This window comes from Apium graveolens, chromosome 3 (assembly GCF_009905375.1).
Source record: "Apium graveolens cultivar Ventura chromosome 3, ASM990537v1, whole genome shotgun sequence".
Lineage (NCBI taxonomy): Eukaryota > Viridiplantae > Streptophyta > Magnoliopsida > Apiales > Apiaceae > Apium > Apium graveolens.
The window spans coordinates 60245382-60262706 of NC_133649.1; the positions used below are offsets into that span (position 1 = coordinate 60245382).

The window sequence follows — 17325 nt, forward strand, 5'->3', positions numbered from 1 at the left end:
AACCAAACTCATTCATAATATTAGAAATGATACCTCAACCTCATATTACTTTAACCCGATTAATGATTTCAACCATATATCACTTCTCGAACCAAACCACCTCTAAGAAATTTCATTTTTAATATTATGATATAGATTTTACCATAGATTTTTTTTAAGAATTGTGACCTATTTTTTTTTTGAAAAAACAGAGCAAAATAAAAAAACTAAAAACAACTAAATAGGCGAATATTAAAAAAAATGCACTAGCTTTCTCCGTAAAACATCAAGTAAAATCTTTAACCAAACAAGAGAAGTACATAACAAAGTTAGTTTAATTTTTAGAAACACAACTTTATTCTAAAAAAGAAAAAAAACTTCAATCCAAAATAAAACTCGTAATCACTTTAATGAACACAAACAATTCACCTTTTCCTTACAAGTTGAAACTTAAAAGATAAAAGGAATTTCTTAGAAAAATTTAATTGATACAAAATTTGATTAGATAGAGGAAAATGTGTTTTGACGATGTCAAAATCAAATACAAATACTCAGAATTAAGAAAAAGAAAGAAGGTTAATTGTACTCCATTCATTAAAAATAGAAAAGAAGACGAAAACCAATTAAATCTCGGAAATTATGTTTAACCATGCATTCTCTTCACCAACACACTTTCTCTGTGGCAGGGCTATGTCAGATTTCATTTTTTTTAGCCTGTCATTAAACTTATGCATGGCGACACACTCTGACAGAACAATGCGTTTCTTCAACTCAGTTACCTATCTATCTTCTTCCACGACCATAACCCATTGTATACATGCTAACAAAGACACATGCCAAATATTTGTGTGAGCATATAAATTTATATCTACTACATATATACACATTCTTTCAAAGAAGTGCCTCAAAATTTGCATATAAGCTTTCTTATCATTTTCTAAAAGCTTGTTGAATAAAAACAAAAACAAAAAAAAATTCTCGAGTGTGGGGAATTAGAAGAGGAATTTAAATATATAAAGAAGCCATGTCTAAACCCGGGAACGGACAAGGCCAAGGCCAAGGCCATGATCAGCCACCGTTGCCGCCAACAGGAGGAGGAGGAGGAGGAGGACCGAGCCTAATGAGACGGGCTTCTCGAAGCTCAGCCACCACAACATTTTCCATGGAGGTTTTCGACAACGAGGTTGTCCCTTCCTCACTCCAGTCCATTGCTCCTATTCTCCGTGTTGCCACCGAGATCCAGACCGTCCGTCCTCGTGTTGCTTATCTTTGTATGTGCTGGTCTTTTTTTAGTCTGCTTGCAAATTACTATATTGTTCTTTTTTCAACAAGAACACAATTTAACGTTGTAAAATGGCAATGTGGTAAACTTTATTATATGATCTTCGTGAATGTAAATTTTAATGTGTTTTGGATGGGAAGGTCGATTTTATGCATTTGAGAAAGCACACAGACTAGACCCGAGTTCGAGTGGGCGGGGTGTGCGGCAGTTTAAAACGGGACTTCTTCAGCGTCTGGAACGGGTAAGTAATTTATGCACCATGCAATCTTTCTTTTACGGACCAAATCAAATATTGCACCACTTTCATAATTACAATTTTCTACCATGTGCATATGTTGAATATGTGCTTTCTGTTAGTGCAAACGAGCACAATTAAATTCCGCTAGAAACCGAATTTTTGACCTCTTATATTTATCGACAATTTTGGTCCCGGCTTCATGGACGATTTAAACAGCTTAATCATTTGTCCTACAATTTTTTATTGTTCAAGAAAACATTATGTTTTAGTTGCAGAAAAGAAGACGAGTTCTAGATTCGTATTTTCGAGTCCAAATTATATATGATTTTTGGCATATCTAAAATTCTGATTTGCATTAAAAACCCAATTTGAAGATTTAGTTCAGTAAAATTCTTCAGGTCTGCCGTTTATGTAATATGGAAGACCAAGACATGACACAATTCTGTTATGATGAATCTTGGAGGGGAGTTGCTTAGCTGGATGCCACGTAGCCCATTCTGTTAGATTGGCGCCACTTTTATATTTAAAATATATTTCTTCATTTCTGCTCGTTACTTGTTTGATGGAATGCTAAGCTCAAACTACAAGTGTGTAAATTGTAAAGAACACACATACACTTGAACACAAATGAGTATATGTCCTAATGATGATGAGGAATTTTAGCAGCAATTAACAACTAATGTCAATAATTTTGAAATCAGGACAATGCTACAAGTCTTGCTGCTAGAGTGAAGAAGACTGATGCCAGAGAAATCGAGAGTTATTATGGACAATATTATGAAAATTATGTTAGAGCACTTGACAAAGGAGAGCAAGCTGACAGGTATCACAAAAAACATATTATGTGATTCTCTATAATTTTTGTTCACATTTATAGTGTATGCTTGATTAAATCCCAAATACTGATCAAACCTATTTGGTTTGGGAAATTACTAGGGCTCATCTTGGAAAAGCTTATCGAACAGCTGAAGTTCTGTTTGAGGTGCTCTGTGCTGTTAACAAGACTGAAAAAGTCGAAGAAGTTGCTCCCGAGGTCAGTACTACCACTGTTCTACTCATTCATATTCAACTTGCAAATTGCAATGCTGTTTGTGTGTTCATGTATCCGGAGTTTCAATGTATCAAGAGAAATGTGTTTAGTGCATTTGACACTAAGAAAATTTATGACACGAAATGCAGATTATGGCTGCAGCAAAAGATGTGCAGTCAAAGAAGGAAATCTATGCTCCCTTTAACATTCTACCCCTAGATTCTGCGGGCTCATCACAGGCCATCATGCAGCTTGAAGAGGTGGCATAAACACATTTTTGTATATTCATATACCTCAGTAATTATTTTCTGCTAATTCTTTTTTTTCCGCCAACCAGGTGAAGGCGGCTGTGGGTGCACTGTTAAATACTCGTGGTTTAAATTTCCCGTCTTCATCTGATAAGCAAAGTAAAACACGGAATTTGGATGTTCTGGATTGGCTAAGGGCCATGTTCGGATTTCAGGCGTGTATAGTTGCTTCTTCTTGGTTTTGATAACAAGTTGGAAGTAAAGACTTATTTCCAAGTTCTTTTTTCCTACAGAGCGACAATGTCAGGAACCAGCGGGAACATTTGATTTTGCTGCTTGCCAACATCCACATTAGGCTCCATCCCAAGCCGGAGCCACTTAATAAGGTCTTCTTGGTCGAATTACAATCTCTTGCTTGCTGATTACTATAAAATATATTTAATGATTTTTTAGTTCGGAAACTTTCAACCTTAAGCATCGAGCATAAAGGCATCCCTGGACCCTCATTTGTCTGGGTTTCAGTATGCTATACATTTTTTATTTCCCTTCATGAAATTCACATCTAGTGGTGCATCTAACATTTGTCCCGCCATTTTCTTCAAAAAAATGCTATACATTTAACTTTCATTTAAAAAGTCTTATACCTTTAAACTCCTGTCCTATGCAGCTCGATGATCGGGCAGTTGATGCTGTAATGGCCAAAATATTTAAAAACTATAAAACATGGTGCAAGTATTTGGGGAGAAAACACAGTTTACGGTGAGTGTTTCGATTACTATTGTAAAACGTTTTTTTTAATGTTGTGAGCTTACAAGGCTAATAAGTAAGATTTTCTTTTCTTTAGGCTCCCTCAAGGACAACAAGAAGTTCAACAACGAAAGCTACTTTATATGGGCCTTTACCTTCTAATTTGGGGTGAGGCAGCTAATGTGCGCTTCATGCCAGAATGCCTATGCTACATTTTCCATAATGTGAGTATTATATTATCTATTATCCGAATGTCATGTTTTTATTAGCTTTAACATGTTCTCTTCCTTTAGGTACATACTACTTATATAGTCATGTATTGTATCTCTTGTTTAATTAGGTGTGCACGGATATGTCTCGGCCCCACCCTAAAATTTTAGGCTAAGTTAGTAATGTACTGTAATTTTATTTAAGTTACTTCATGGTGCAGTAATTCAATAGATGGATTTTTGGTTTAAGGCCAGGTGTTCAAACCCAGAGGCTGAACACCAATAATTTTGCTCTTCTTCTTACATTATTTTTAGTTAAAAAGTCGTCTATCCACATATATCAAACTTAGTTTCAGGGAAAAAAAGTTTCCTCTTGGATTAGGCCTACCCTGAATTTTCATCCTGGATCTGCCTGCGTGCATGTGTGTATATTATATAGCATACTATATTACGATTGTGTATTTATTTACTGACGGCGATCCCTTTGGTATTATTAGATGGCTTATGAACTTCATGGTTTGTTGGCCGGAAATGTCAGCATTGTCACTGGTGAAAACATCAAGCCTTCTTACGGAGGTGATAATGAGGCTTTTTTGCGGAAAGTCATAACTCCCATTTATCGAGTAATTGGTCAGGTATATTCCAATGAACACATGCATAATGTTTTTAAAAATTTTCCTTTAAATTTTAGCAACAATGTTGCTTGTTCTAATATTGTAGGAGGCCAGGAAGAGCAAAAATGGAAAAGCTTCTCACACAGCGTGGTGCAATTATGATGATTTAAATGAGTATTTTTGGTAATATATAGCAAACTACAGGGACAACAGATTCATAAGGTGCTACTTTTCTTGATTTTCTTTGGTATTTATCATCACGTTCAATGTTATCTAGGTCATCTGATTGCTTTTCGTTGGGTTGGCCAATGCGCGATGATGGCGATTTCTTTAAAGCAACACGGGACACACATGTATTTCTATTCTCTAAGGATGATATGACTAATTCCACTCAAAAAACCTTTTTCTCGTTCCTAATTGTAAGTTTCATACTAGGGAAAACACGGTTCCCATAAAAATCCTGGAAGCTTAGGAAAGTCATATTTTGCCGAGACCCGTTCCTTCTGGCATAATTTTCGAAGTTTTGATCGCTTGTGGACGTTTTTTATACTGGGATTACAGGTTTTTGAATTTACCAGAGCATGCAATTTAGTCTTTATTTCTAGGATAGAGTTGTCTTACTAGTTACTCATTCGAGTAATTTCCAATCGCAGATTATGTTTATTGTGGCATGGAGTGATAAACCTCTGAACAAAATTTTCTCGAGTAAAGTCTTATATCACATGTCCAGTATTTTCATCACAGCAGCCTTGCTTCGCTTTTTACAGAGTACGTAATTCTTTTTATTTTTAAAGATATTTGAAAGTATGGAATTTTTATTCATTATTTGCAATGTGAGGCTAAGTCTTACTCAATATTTATATATCTCCGTGGCAACAATAGTATCAGGATATGTGGAATTATTACATGATTAACAGCATAAAAAGCCTTAATTTTCTATTCATAAATATTATGCAAATCTTCAATATAGCGAAGGTCCAAGTAGGATAAAATTAATGCAAAACTTTAATATTGTTGAGTATGAAGGGGAATGATGGTTCGCTTGGACCCACAATTTCCTTGTGGGGTAAATTTCATTGTAAGGTGTCACTACAGTGATTGTGTGAATCCTTTACTTATGTTCTTCGTCTTGTTACTGCTTAATTTGTTTCCACTATATAAACCCTCAACTTGCTTAAAAAATTTGCTTGGGCCAATAAAAAAGCTAAGTTAAAGAAAGCACTGCCAGATGCTATGTCAAATTTGTGCACAATTAAGTGCCACTAGACTTGAACAAATTTAGTTTCCCTAGCCTTTAAAAGCTGAATTCTTAAGAACTTGGATGAACTTTGTTCCCCTAAACTTTTAAGAGAGGCAACTTCTTAATTAATTCCATGATTTCTTCTACTTGCTGCAGTTCTGAACTTTAACTATTCATAGTAGGACATGTTAGAAACATGATCGGAAACAATATGGTCCAACATTAATTTGGTGAGAACAATTTACTTATTGAGTATGAGCGTAAGGTTGAGTTTTAAAGTAACATATCTGAAATGTAAATGATATATCATCATTACAATTTATACGAATTTCCAACGAAGAGCATATGATTCAAGAACAGGGAAAATCAACATGATAGGAAAAATAATAGAGCAATACAAAAAGAATACAAGTTGGAGAAAAGAACGTAAATGCGAGAGAAGACGTTCTGTGAAATTAGTAAAGAAAACCTGATGAAAAACAGAAGACTTGATTTTCTACATGGTTCTATGAAGGTGACTAAAATACAAATTGTCGAGATTAACTCTAGTTGACATGCATAATTTAATTGGAACATATTAAAGCAGAGTCAATCGATGATTAAGGTCCAGCTGTAGTTGTGGGAATATAATGATATTTACATGACGAAACAACTTTAAACCTACAACTATGAGTGCTCAATGGTCCATATACTGATACATGGGACTACAGTATAGGAAGCAAAATTGAAGAAAGTAAGAAACTGATAGTTTTCAAGGACAAAACAACAAAGGCAAATTTAAAAGATATTATTTGATTTCTTTACCATGCAGCTACTAATATTTCTTTCTGCTTCAAGATTTCTAACTAATTATCTAGGAAAGTTCCATTGCCTAATTTATATATAATTTAGTGTCCATGGCTACACAAACCCCATTATGCCTCCAAAAACCAATGTTACTAAACAATAAAACTCTTAAATGGATGTTCCATTATATTTCCTTATATGTATTTAAATAGAATTGTTACTTAGTTTTGTTATTGAAGTAAGCGGGCCTTGTCATGTTAGTAATGCATTTGTATTGACAGAATTTTCTGCATGATGAGAGAGTTTTATCAATCAAAGCTAATGATTGTATAAACTTAATCTTTGAAGCAGATTCTTATGTTACTATTACAAATGATTGTTGTGAAGACTCTACTTGTGCAATGTAATTTTAATAGTCTGGAAATATATATATATATATATATTCTGTATATTTTTATATGCTATAACATTTTCTGACCTGAGGCAAAATTTGTAATGATTTTTTTTCTTTAATATAGGTGTGCTGGATCTAATACTGAACTTTCCTGGATATCATAGATGGAAATTTTCCGATGTCTTGAGAAACGTTCTCAAGGTCATTATTAGCCTGGCATGGTCCGTTGTACTTCCTGTGTGTTATTTCATACCAAGCAACAAAGTGAATATCGGCTCTTTTCAGAACTATTTGTCAAACTACAATCAGCTCGAAAGCATTCCTCAACTATATATATTAGTTGTGTGTTTGTATTTAGTTCCGAATGCGCTGGCAGCCTTGTTGTTTATATTTCCGATGCTCCGCCGATGGATTGAGAACTCAGACTGGCTTATCATTAGGTTACTTCTCTGGTGGTCACAAGTGAGTCTGGTCTTCTACTTTTGTGTACTCCTGGAAGATTCACATAAAATATTGATTCAAATTTCTATTTCGTTGACCTTTTGAAGGTTCGATTTTGTTTGTTTAAGAAGATAATGTGTTGCATATCTAAATTAAAAGTAATATATTGTCGAAAAACCTGAACCGCCTCTTAGTCTTTGACTCGTGCTTATTCTGTTAAGGATAATTTATTATTAACTATATGTGTTTGCTTTTTGCAGCCTAGAATTTATGTTGGAAGAGGAATGCATGAAAGTCAGTTTACACTTCTGAAGTGAGTTTGTGACTTTGAAGCTTGAAGTTTTTTTTTTAAAAGTTTAATGCTTTAAATCTCTAGGTAATCTTCTTCTAATTACAGGTACACCCTCTTTTGGATGATACTTTTGAGCTGCAAGTTTTTCGTTTAGCTATTTTGTCACGGTAGATGCAACCCCTTAATCTGTATTTCTTGAATATTAGAAGATTAGTAGGGTTTTTCTTTTTGACAAAACATTTGTATATTTTTCAGATAAAACCTCTTGTAAAGGCAGTAAAAGATGTAATGGATATTAAACGAGTTAAATGGGCTTGGCATGAATTTTTCCCAAACGGTATTTCTGATTTTGATTCTTTTTTCTTTTTTTCTTAGTAAGAAGAATTCCATATTAAAAATTAACTTTTTAAATGCAGCAAGCGATAACATTGGAGCTGTAGTATCACTCTGTGCACCTGTGATCTTGGTATGTTCTTTCTTTGTATACTCATCGTAGTGTACTATATTTCTACATTTTATTATATTAAAGTGTTGGTAGTTTAAATAATTGACCTTCTCATACTAATTACAAGTTTTTATCCAGGTTTACTTTATGGATATCCAAATCTGGTATTCAATATTCTCGACTTTGTGCGGTGGTGCTCTAGGGGCATTTGATCGATTAGGAGAGGTAAATATTTCATATAATCTTGTTTTAATTGAATCTTGTATTATGCCACATTTATATATCTAACACAACATTCAAACTAAACCATATATACCTAGTATATCAGGCTTGTAAAGTAGGTTTTGGGAAGGTAGGATATATGTAGACTTACCTCTATTCTGGGGTGAACCCCACACCCCAAAATTTTCAGTACAAAACGCTAATAATACACGAGCAATCTGCTAACACATTAAGACCAGCAACTAAGAAAAGATTCTCTATAGCGTGATGTTCGTACTTGAATTTTAATATTGTGTTTAACTGGCGAGGATGAATGGAATGAATGATATTAAAGGGAAACAGTGGAGGTAGGAGGGAGAAAATTTGTGATTGTAGATTTTATATGATGAGATTTGGGAATAAAATCGGTATGGAGTGGAGAATTCCGTCTTAGATTGGGGAGTTTGAACTCCGATTTAGATTTTAAGAAATGGGATAAAAATTCTACATGTTTACTCATTAATATAGTTCCAATTTCATTCCATTCCCTTAAATTTCATTCATCGCAACCGAACACAACTTAAGTGTTTCAACTTTCAAGCTGCTCAGAACCAGTAGCAAGTTTGTGGAGCCTAAAAATATGTACTAAAATTACAGTTTTTTAATTAAGTTGCTAAATCTGTATTACTAAATGTTAAAGGATGGCTAATCATGTAAAAGGGTATTGGCTATATCCTGATTAAATAGCTCTCACCAGACTTATTTGGTTTCCTTAAGAGAGATGTGGGGGTGTGCGGGATGGTGAAGAATAATTTTTGATGTTTAAAACAAAAAAGTTATTCATGAATCTCTTAAACATCTATGCTCAACACAGCCACTATCTTTATCTTTGTGACATGAAACTAAGTTTAGCTGCACACAAATCCCATCTCGCAGCATTGATAAAGTACAATCAGTTTCGACCTTCGGATGCAATTTTACTAAGATATAGTTATACTAAGACTAGTTACATTCATATTTGTGCCCAATTATTACCCACGACACTGCCATTTTTATGAGTTCACGTTCTTGTTTACATACTTGCACAGATACGAACTCTGATGATGCTAAGGTCCAGATTCCAGTCTTTACCTGGTGCATTTAATGCATATCTGGTGCCTACTGATAATGCCAAGAGAAGAAAATTTTCTCTCTCAAAGAGTTTCTCGGAGGTTGTGTTTTATCTACCTTTATTTCTTGGTTTAAGAAAATTTATGCAGACATGGTTAAAAGAAATTGAATTGTTCATGTCACAATTTAATTTTTGAATGCACAGGTAACACCAAATAGGAGAAGTGAAGCTGCTAAATTTGCGCAGTTATGGAATGAATTTATTTGTTCCTTCCGAGAAGAAGATCTTATAAGTGACAGGTAAATCCGCTTTAGATACTTCTGGATTGACTTTTAGTAATCTAATCTTTTTAGTCATGCATTTTGAACAAACTAGGTTCTTTTCTATGACAGGGAGATGGATATGCTAATGGTTCCATATACTTCGGATCCTAGCCTTAAAATAATTCAGTGGCCACCTTTTTTGCTTGCTAGCAAGGTTGATGAACTTTTCTAGAATTTATTATTTTTGCTTTTGTTTTCCTTCATGATAGTGTTTGTCTTTCAGATCCCAATTGCAATAGATATTGCAGTTCAATTTCGGTCCCGAGACTCTGATTTGTGGAGGCGTATATGTGCGGATGAATATATGAAATCTGCTGTTATAGAGTGCTATGAATCCTTTAAACTTGTCTTAAATGCTTTGGTTGTTGGAGAAACTGAGAAAAGGTTATTTACTATCTTTAAAATTGTAGTTTTTTTATTCCGTAATTTCGTGTTAGTCTTGAATCACAAATTCACAGATATATACTTCAGCTATCAGTTTGGAATTCTTTACGGTAATATCATTTGTTGTATTTCCTTTTCTCATTTATTCTTTCTGTGTGTCTCGTGGGTTCTCTTCTCTGTCAATTCATTACCCTTTCACTTCTGTTGTCTTTCTCTTTGAATCTCCACCACTATGACATTTTCCTTGCTAATATTGACACCTCATAAGACTGTAACTCTGTGAGTAAGTTCTCAAATCACTATATCATTGATTGCATGTCTTCTACTACTTGCAGCAGATAGCTTCATAAGTTCATACCAGACATCTTTGATATAAATTGACATATGGATCATCTCTTCTTTCCCTGTGTGTACATGTCTGCATACTAACATTGGATTTTTTGTAACAGGATTATTGGGAACATTATTAAAGAGGTTGAAAGTAATATTTCCAAAAACACCTTTCTTACAAATTTTAGAATGGGTCCTTTACCTACTCTTTGCCAAAAATTTGTGAAGCTTGTGGAGATTTTGGTAAGTAATTGATAAGGTACTCTCCAATGCGACTTTGCTATACACTTCTATGTCTGTCAGAACTTTACGTAGTTGCATGGTGCAGAAAGCTGCCGATCCTTCCAAGCGAGACACAGTGGTTTTGTTACTGCAAGATATGTTAGAAGTGGTAACCCGTGACATGATGGTTAATGAAAACCGGTTAGTGTATTCTTCAACACTGAAGGAGTTACATTCTATATTTAAGAGCTTTTACTTTTATCATTTGATCATAATTGTTCACAATGCTTTATTGAACATTTCAGCGAAATAACAGAATTTGGTAGTAGTAGCAAGGATTCCGGAAGGCAACTTTTCGACAAAACTGACTCGCGGTCTGCTATTTTATATCCCCCTCCAGTTTCAGCACAGTGGGAAGAACAGGTACGTATGTTTTAAATTCTTAGATATGATACATTAGTTGAACTCATAACTCTAGAAATAAAACCTTTTTTCTATGTTATAGTTGAGGCGGCTGTATCTCCTTCTGACAGTAAAAGAATCTGCTATAGATGTGCCAACAAATCTTGAAGCACGCCGAAGGATTACATTCTTCACAAATTCACTATTCATGGATATGCCACGGGCACCTCGAGTGCGCAAGATGCTCTCATTTAGGTGCAGTTGATTATTTCATATATAAATAATTATGATTAAAAATCAATCATTTTCTATGTTTAGATGCCAAATAATTAGTGAGAAAATCCCTAGATTACTACTGAAATTGAAATATTAAACAGTCTTCATATAGTTCATTAATTAAACTATCATATAAATATTGTGAGATGAATATAAGCTGTTCAATTGCAAGATATGCCGGCACCACTAACTGTCCAATTATATTGAATGTACAATAAAGAGATCGTAAACATTATTTTGCCATTTGCAGTGTTATGACTCCTTACTACAGTGAGGAGACTGTGTATTCAAAGAATGACCTTGAGATGGAAAACGAAGATGGTGTTTCAATAATATATTACCTGCGTAAAATTTTCCCAGGTTTCTATATTTATTAATCGGACAACCTATCTATATAATACCGTTTCTCTACAAGCTTGCTTATTTTCCAAATTATCGTGGTACTTCTGTTAGATGAATGGGATAACTTCATAGAACGTCTCAACTGTAGTGATCAGGATCAGATCTGGGAGAATGATGAGAATATTTTGCAGCTACGTCATTGGGTCTCCTTAAGAGGGCAGACACTCTGTAGAACAAGTATTTTATCTGTCATTCATCATTAACTACTATGTTCATTTTCTCTTACTAACATATGTGATTTTTACAGTAAGAGGGATGATGTATTATAGAAGGGCTTTAAGACTTCAGGCTTTTCTTGACATGGCTGATGAAAAAGGTAGTGGAAGTAAATTCTTATTTTGATGTTCTTAACCTATTTTATATCCAATTTCATGTAGGGATCTATACTTTACCACACAGGATTGTGCTCTTTTACGTAGTGTGCATAACAGATTAAGGAGTGCCAGAGAAAATATCATTTAGATCAAACTATATATATATTAAGTGTTGCTAATGCACACTAATAAGTTTCAGCCATTAGTTTAGGGTTTATCATACTTACCCCTCAAAGTTCCAGGAAATGTACACATGAACCCTTAAAGTAAAAAAACATCCCTCCTGACCATTAAAGTATGTCCATTGTACGTCTCGGCCCTTTTTCCGATGAAATTAGTCAAAACTTGAATATCGGCGATTGTCCATCTTAATCTCTAACGAATGTTCTAAGACTTTGCATGTCGATTGAGCAGAGATACTGGAGGGCTACAAAGCTATCGCAGTTCCATCAGAAGAGGATAAAAAAAGTAAGAGATCGTTGTATGCTCAACTAGAGGCTGTCGCTGACATGAAGTTCACCTACGTTGCTACCTGCCAGAACTATGGAAATCAGAAGCGACAAGGAGATCGTCGTGCTACAGATATTCTAAATTTGATGGTTAAGTATGTTTTCCATTCATAGGAGTACAGATTATATACGTGAAACTTACCTGTCCTTGCCTTACTTTACTTTTGGCTCTCCTTTTTCTTCTTGTTCAGCAATCCATCTCTTCGTGTTGCATATATCGATGAAGTAGAAGAAAGGGAAGGTTCAAAAACACAGAAAGTTTATTATTCTGTACTGGTAAAAGCAGTCGATAATCTTGACCAGGTATCAATTTTTTTAATTTAATATAGAACCAAACATTATAGCTATTAATATTTTATTTGTTTTTTAGCAATCTTGATATTTCTCCCTTGTTTGCTCATTGTAGGAAATCTACCGCATAAAGTTGCCAGGTTCAGCGAAGATTGGAGAAGGAAAGCCTGAAAATCAAAATCATGCTATAGTTTTCACACGAGGGGAAGCTCTTCAGGCCATCGATATGAACCAGGTAAACTTGTGCAATCTTGTGTTGCTATCTTAGCTAAGCTATGTACTTGGCCTTTTCATGCATACATATGATGCTTTTTCTGCCAGGATAATTACTTGGAAGAAGCTTTTAAAATGCGGAACCTGCTAGAAGAATTTCATGAGGATCACGGGGTGCGCCCACCTTCCATTTTGGGTGTTCGTGAACACATTTTCACTGGAAGGTTTTCTTATCATTTCACTTATCCTTTTGTCTTCAAAATTCAAATATTTTCAGATCCGTGTTGAATGTTGTGATTTCTGAGTAGTAAAATTTTTCTTGTAGTGTTTCTTCTCTGGCTTGGTTTATGTCAAATCAAGAAACGAGCTTTGTGACCATTGGTCAAAGAGTACTTGCCAGACCATTAAAGTATGTATCTTCTTTTTATACAAGAATCCATCTTAACGTCTGTAAATGCTTAAGACATCGTCAAGTTAAAATATTGGCTGGTTTTAGGGTTCGGTTCCACTATGGGCATCCAGATGTGTTCGATAGGATTTTCCATATTACCCGTGGGGGTATCAGCAAATCTTCCAAGGGAATCAACTTAAGTGAGGATATTTTTGCAGGTAATTCTAATTAGTCCATTTCAGTAGATTAAGATTTAGTTATAATTTTCTTTTTGCTCTCTCTTTTATAAGATGCAGATACATTTACTTAGATTATGTTTATTATTTAATTTGGTTGCTGATGTAGGTTTCAATTCAACGTTGAGACGTGGTAATATCACCCACCATGAATATATCCAAGTCGGTAAGGGAAGAGACGTAGGACTCAACCAAATCTCACTTTTCGAAGCTAAAGTGGCTTGTGGTAATGGAGAGCAGACACTTAGCCGAGATATTTACAGATTAGGCCATCGTTTTGACTTCTTCCGGATGTTGTCTTGTTATTTTACAACTACTGGATTTTACGTCAGTGCAATGGTACATCTTCTAAAAGTTCATATCATACATAATAAACTTTCAATAGAGTGACAGTCAATATAATATTGCAATTTCATTGCATAAACATCTGTTTCATTGGATATTGTGATGGTTTTATTGCCTAAAACCATTTTTTTAAAACTATATGCTTCCTCATATCCCTCCAAGTTCCCCCACAGTTTCCTTTTTTTAAGAAAATGTGTTGAAAGGTCTTATATTTAACTACTCATTTCTTATCATAACCTTGTGCAGATGTACTTAAAACAACTAGAGTTTAACTATACCAACTTTGGACATTCCTTTAGAAAATTATTTATGTGTCAGTTATCTTCATGATTATGAAAAATCAAATATTACAATCTGGTGGTATGGAGGTAGTATTTTGCTATGATATGATATTTATGTAAAATCCATTAATCTGCATTCAGAAGTTTTCTTTGGTTTGAGGATTCACTGACGTATAAAAAGAAGTCTTACATCAGAATTGTTACTTTTGTGTTTGTTTTGCTTAACAAAAAATTTGTTCTCATTAAATTACTGCTTTCCTCGATACCCCACAGATTGTTGTCCTTACAGTTTATGCATATTTATATGGGAGAATTTACCTAGCATTGAGTGGATTGGAGGCGGCTATAGATAAATATGCAAGGTCTAAGGGGGATCAAGCTCTTAAGACGGCCATGGGTTCACAGTCTGTTGCTCAACTTGGTTTGCTCATGGCCTTGCCCATGATCATGGAGATTGGTCTTGAGAGGGGGTTCAGAACTGCTGTAGGAGACCTTATAATAATGCAGCTCCAGCTAGCACCTGTCTTCTTTACTTTCTCTCTGGGGACAAAGGTTCATTATTATGGCCGCACAGTTTTACATGGTGGGGCTAAATATAGAGCTACTGGGCGTGGTTTTGTAGTTAGACACGAGAAATTTGCTGAAAATTACAGAATGTACTCTAGAAGTCATTTCACAAAAGGGATGGAGATGTTGATATTGCTTATTATATATCAAATATATGGGAAAACTGCTCGGGATTCAGTAACTTACATATTCATCACTTTCTCTATGTGGTTTATGGTAATTTCTTTCTTGTTCGCTCCTTTCCTTTTCAACCCTTCGGGGTTCGAGTGGCAGAAGATAGTGGAAGACTTCGATGATTGGTCAAAGTGGATCAGTAACCATGGTGGTATTGGTGTTCCAGCAGTTAAGAGTTGGGAATCATGGTGGGATGAAGAACAAGAACACTTGCAGTCGACTGGGTTTATTGGACGACTTATTGAAATTATACTTTCTCTTCGTTTCTTCATTTACCAGTACGGAGTTGTTTATCATCTTCATGTTGCAAATAATAATAAAGGAATTGTGGTAAGTATCTCCCAAGCCCGGCCCTCTGTTACCTATTCTCATGTTCTGTTTTTTTTCTGATGATTCGTTAAATACTGAATTATGCCATAAAATTCCTAATGGTCATCTCATGTGTTATTGCAATTTAAGGTATATGGCTTGTCCTGGCTGGTTATCCTTGCTGTGGTGATCATCTTAAAGGTCAGTTTCATTGTCATTGTCGGAAATTACCTCTGATTTTCACATGAAATACGAAAAATCTGCATGTCGGTTTTTTCTCTTACATTTTTTGAATAATTGTGTTTTTTTTCCTCTCTTATGTTTTGTCATTAACGAACCTTTTGTCGCAGATTGTTTCTATAGGTAGAAAGAAATTCAGCGCAGATTTTCAGTTGATGTTCAGACTCCTCAAAATGCTCATGTTTTTGGGGATCATAGTCATTCTTTTTCTCTTATTCTTATTTCTGAATCTTACTGTTGGAGACATCTTCGCTAGCTTACTAGCTTTCTTGCCGACTGGATGGGCTCTTCTACAGGTGTGCATTTTACAAACAGCAATCTCATCTATCAGCCAATAAAAATTGTTCTTTCCACAATGAGCCCGTTTGGCATTATTTTCCTATACCCTCGAATCAATATTTTGCAACACTATAGTTGCTACTCTTAAAAACTGAGAGAAATCAAGTATCTGTACTTTTGCGGAGGGTTTTTCAGAACATACGAGGGAAATTGATATTAATAATTTATCTAACACTTGTGGGCTTACCGAAAATTAAACTCTTCCCCACAATGCTGAGAATAAAAAATTTGATTCCTTATCGATGTTTGGCATGCAGATAGCACAAGCTAGCAGGCCAATGGTCAAATGCTTGGGAATGTGGGGTTCAGTGAAAGCTCTAGCGAGAGGGTATGATTACCTGATGGGACTAGTAATATTTGCTCCGGTGGCCATCCTAGCTTGGTTCCCGTTCATGTCTGAATTCCAGAGCAGATTGCTTTTCAACCAAGCATTCAGCAGAGGACTTCAGATTCAGCGTATTCTGGCTGGGGGGAAGAAGGAGAAGTGAGAATATATCATCAATGGCTTAGCCCATCACTCCTAAATCTAAACGGATACAGAACATCGAGAGAGTAAGTTGTTGAAGTTTCTGGATTAATGTAAAGATGGATTCTGATCCAAGTTGAATTGTGAAATTCGAAAACTACGAGAATCACAAATGTATATTCATTGAAGCCACCTTCTCTCCGGTCGAGCATAGCCCTGATCAGTGATGGTAAAATATGAGAGGTCACAATTCTTTGGACAGACTGAATAGTGTATATTATACATGATAAACCATAATTTATATTCCCTGTAATCGATCTTCTAATATGCTATATCTTTAACCAGGTCTTTTTGAAATAGAAAGTGAAAACTAAATCTTCAGCTTCTTAATTTTACAATTTTAAGGTTAAATATAAAGAAGTTCAGTTACGGCGTCCAAATGTATAAATAGTAAATAAATTTTAAAAAATTTAAAAATATTATCTAAAATACTAGAACTCAGAATCTTTCATTTGAATATAATATCATTCATAAAAATGTGACAAACTCAATATATAATATTTTTAAGAATTTCGACTAACGATAGAGTGATATTTTTTATACAAATTTTCAAATGAGTGATTAATTTGAGTCAGTTTTGTAACCAGTGACTCACTTGATACATTTGAATGCAGTAAATGACCTATTTGATATTTAACTCATTTATTTAACTGAGAGATGAACATATCATGTCTACACTAGGGCTGTTAATGGATCGAATTTGGATCGGATCAGCCTTGATCCATATCGTGATCCATTTAATTTTACCGGATTCGGATCGGATTTTTGTCGGATTTTTTATAACCCGATCCATATCCGGATCCGTTAGGATCACGGATCACGGACCGGAGCTCCGATCCATTAATATTTTAAAAAAAATGAAATGCGAATACAATTTCTTACATTACATCCAAGCACAGTGAATAAAAATAATAATTATTCCTATGTTTAAAATTCTGTTTCAGAACAAAATAAAAGAGGAAGGTGGACTTTCAACTCTTTCTCAGACCCTGGA

General features: G+C 34.8%; 1 protein-coding gene across 1 annotated transcript; it reads left to right on the forward strand.

Annotated features, from left to right (window-relative positions):
- Nucleotides 1–737: 737 nt before the first annotated feature.
- Nucleotides 738–16655, forward strand: LOC141712333 (callose synthase 5-like). Its single transcript, XM_074515232.1, is given in 43 exon segments — nt 738–1250; nt 1402–1502; nt 2201–2322; nt 2436–2532; nt 2679–2789; nt 2867–2994; nt 3073–3163; nt 3445–3536; nt 3622–3748; nt 4231–4368; nt 4454–4530; nt 4625–4700; nt 4783–4908; nt 5001–5115; nt 6892–7229; nt 7469–7521; nt 7606–7633; nt 7635–7667; nt 7756–7837; nt 7917–7966; nt 8084–8170; nt 9235–9357; nt 9462–9556; nt 9650–9734; nt 9804–9964; nt 10414–10537; nt 10623–10717; nt 10822–10939; nt 11022–11173; nt 11445–11554; nt 11648–11773; nt 11844–11912; nt 12325–12514; nt 12611–12722; nt 12826–12945; nt 13032–13147; nt 13249–13332; nt 13420–13532; nt 13660–13889; nt 14450–15247; nt 15377–15427; nt 15577–15762; nt 16063–16655. Coding segments are annotated over 43 exon segments (5808 nt in total). The 5' UTR covers nt 738–1003; the 3' UTR covers nt 16294–16655.
- The last annotated feature ends 670 nt before the right edge of the window (nt 16656–17325 follow it).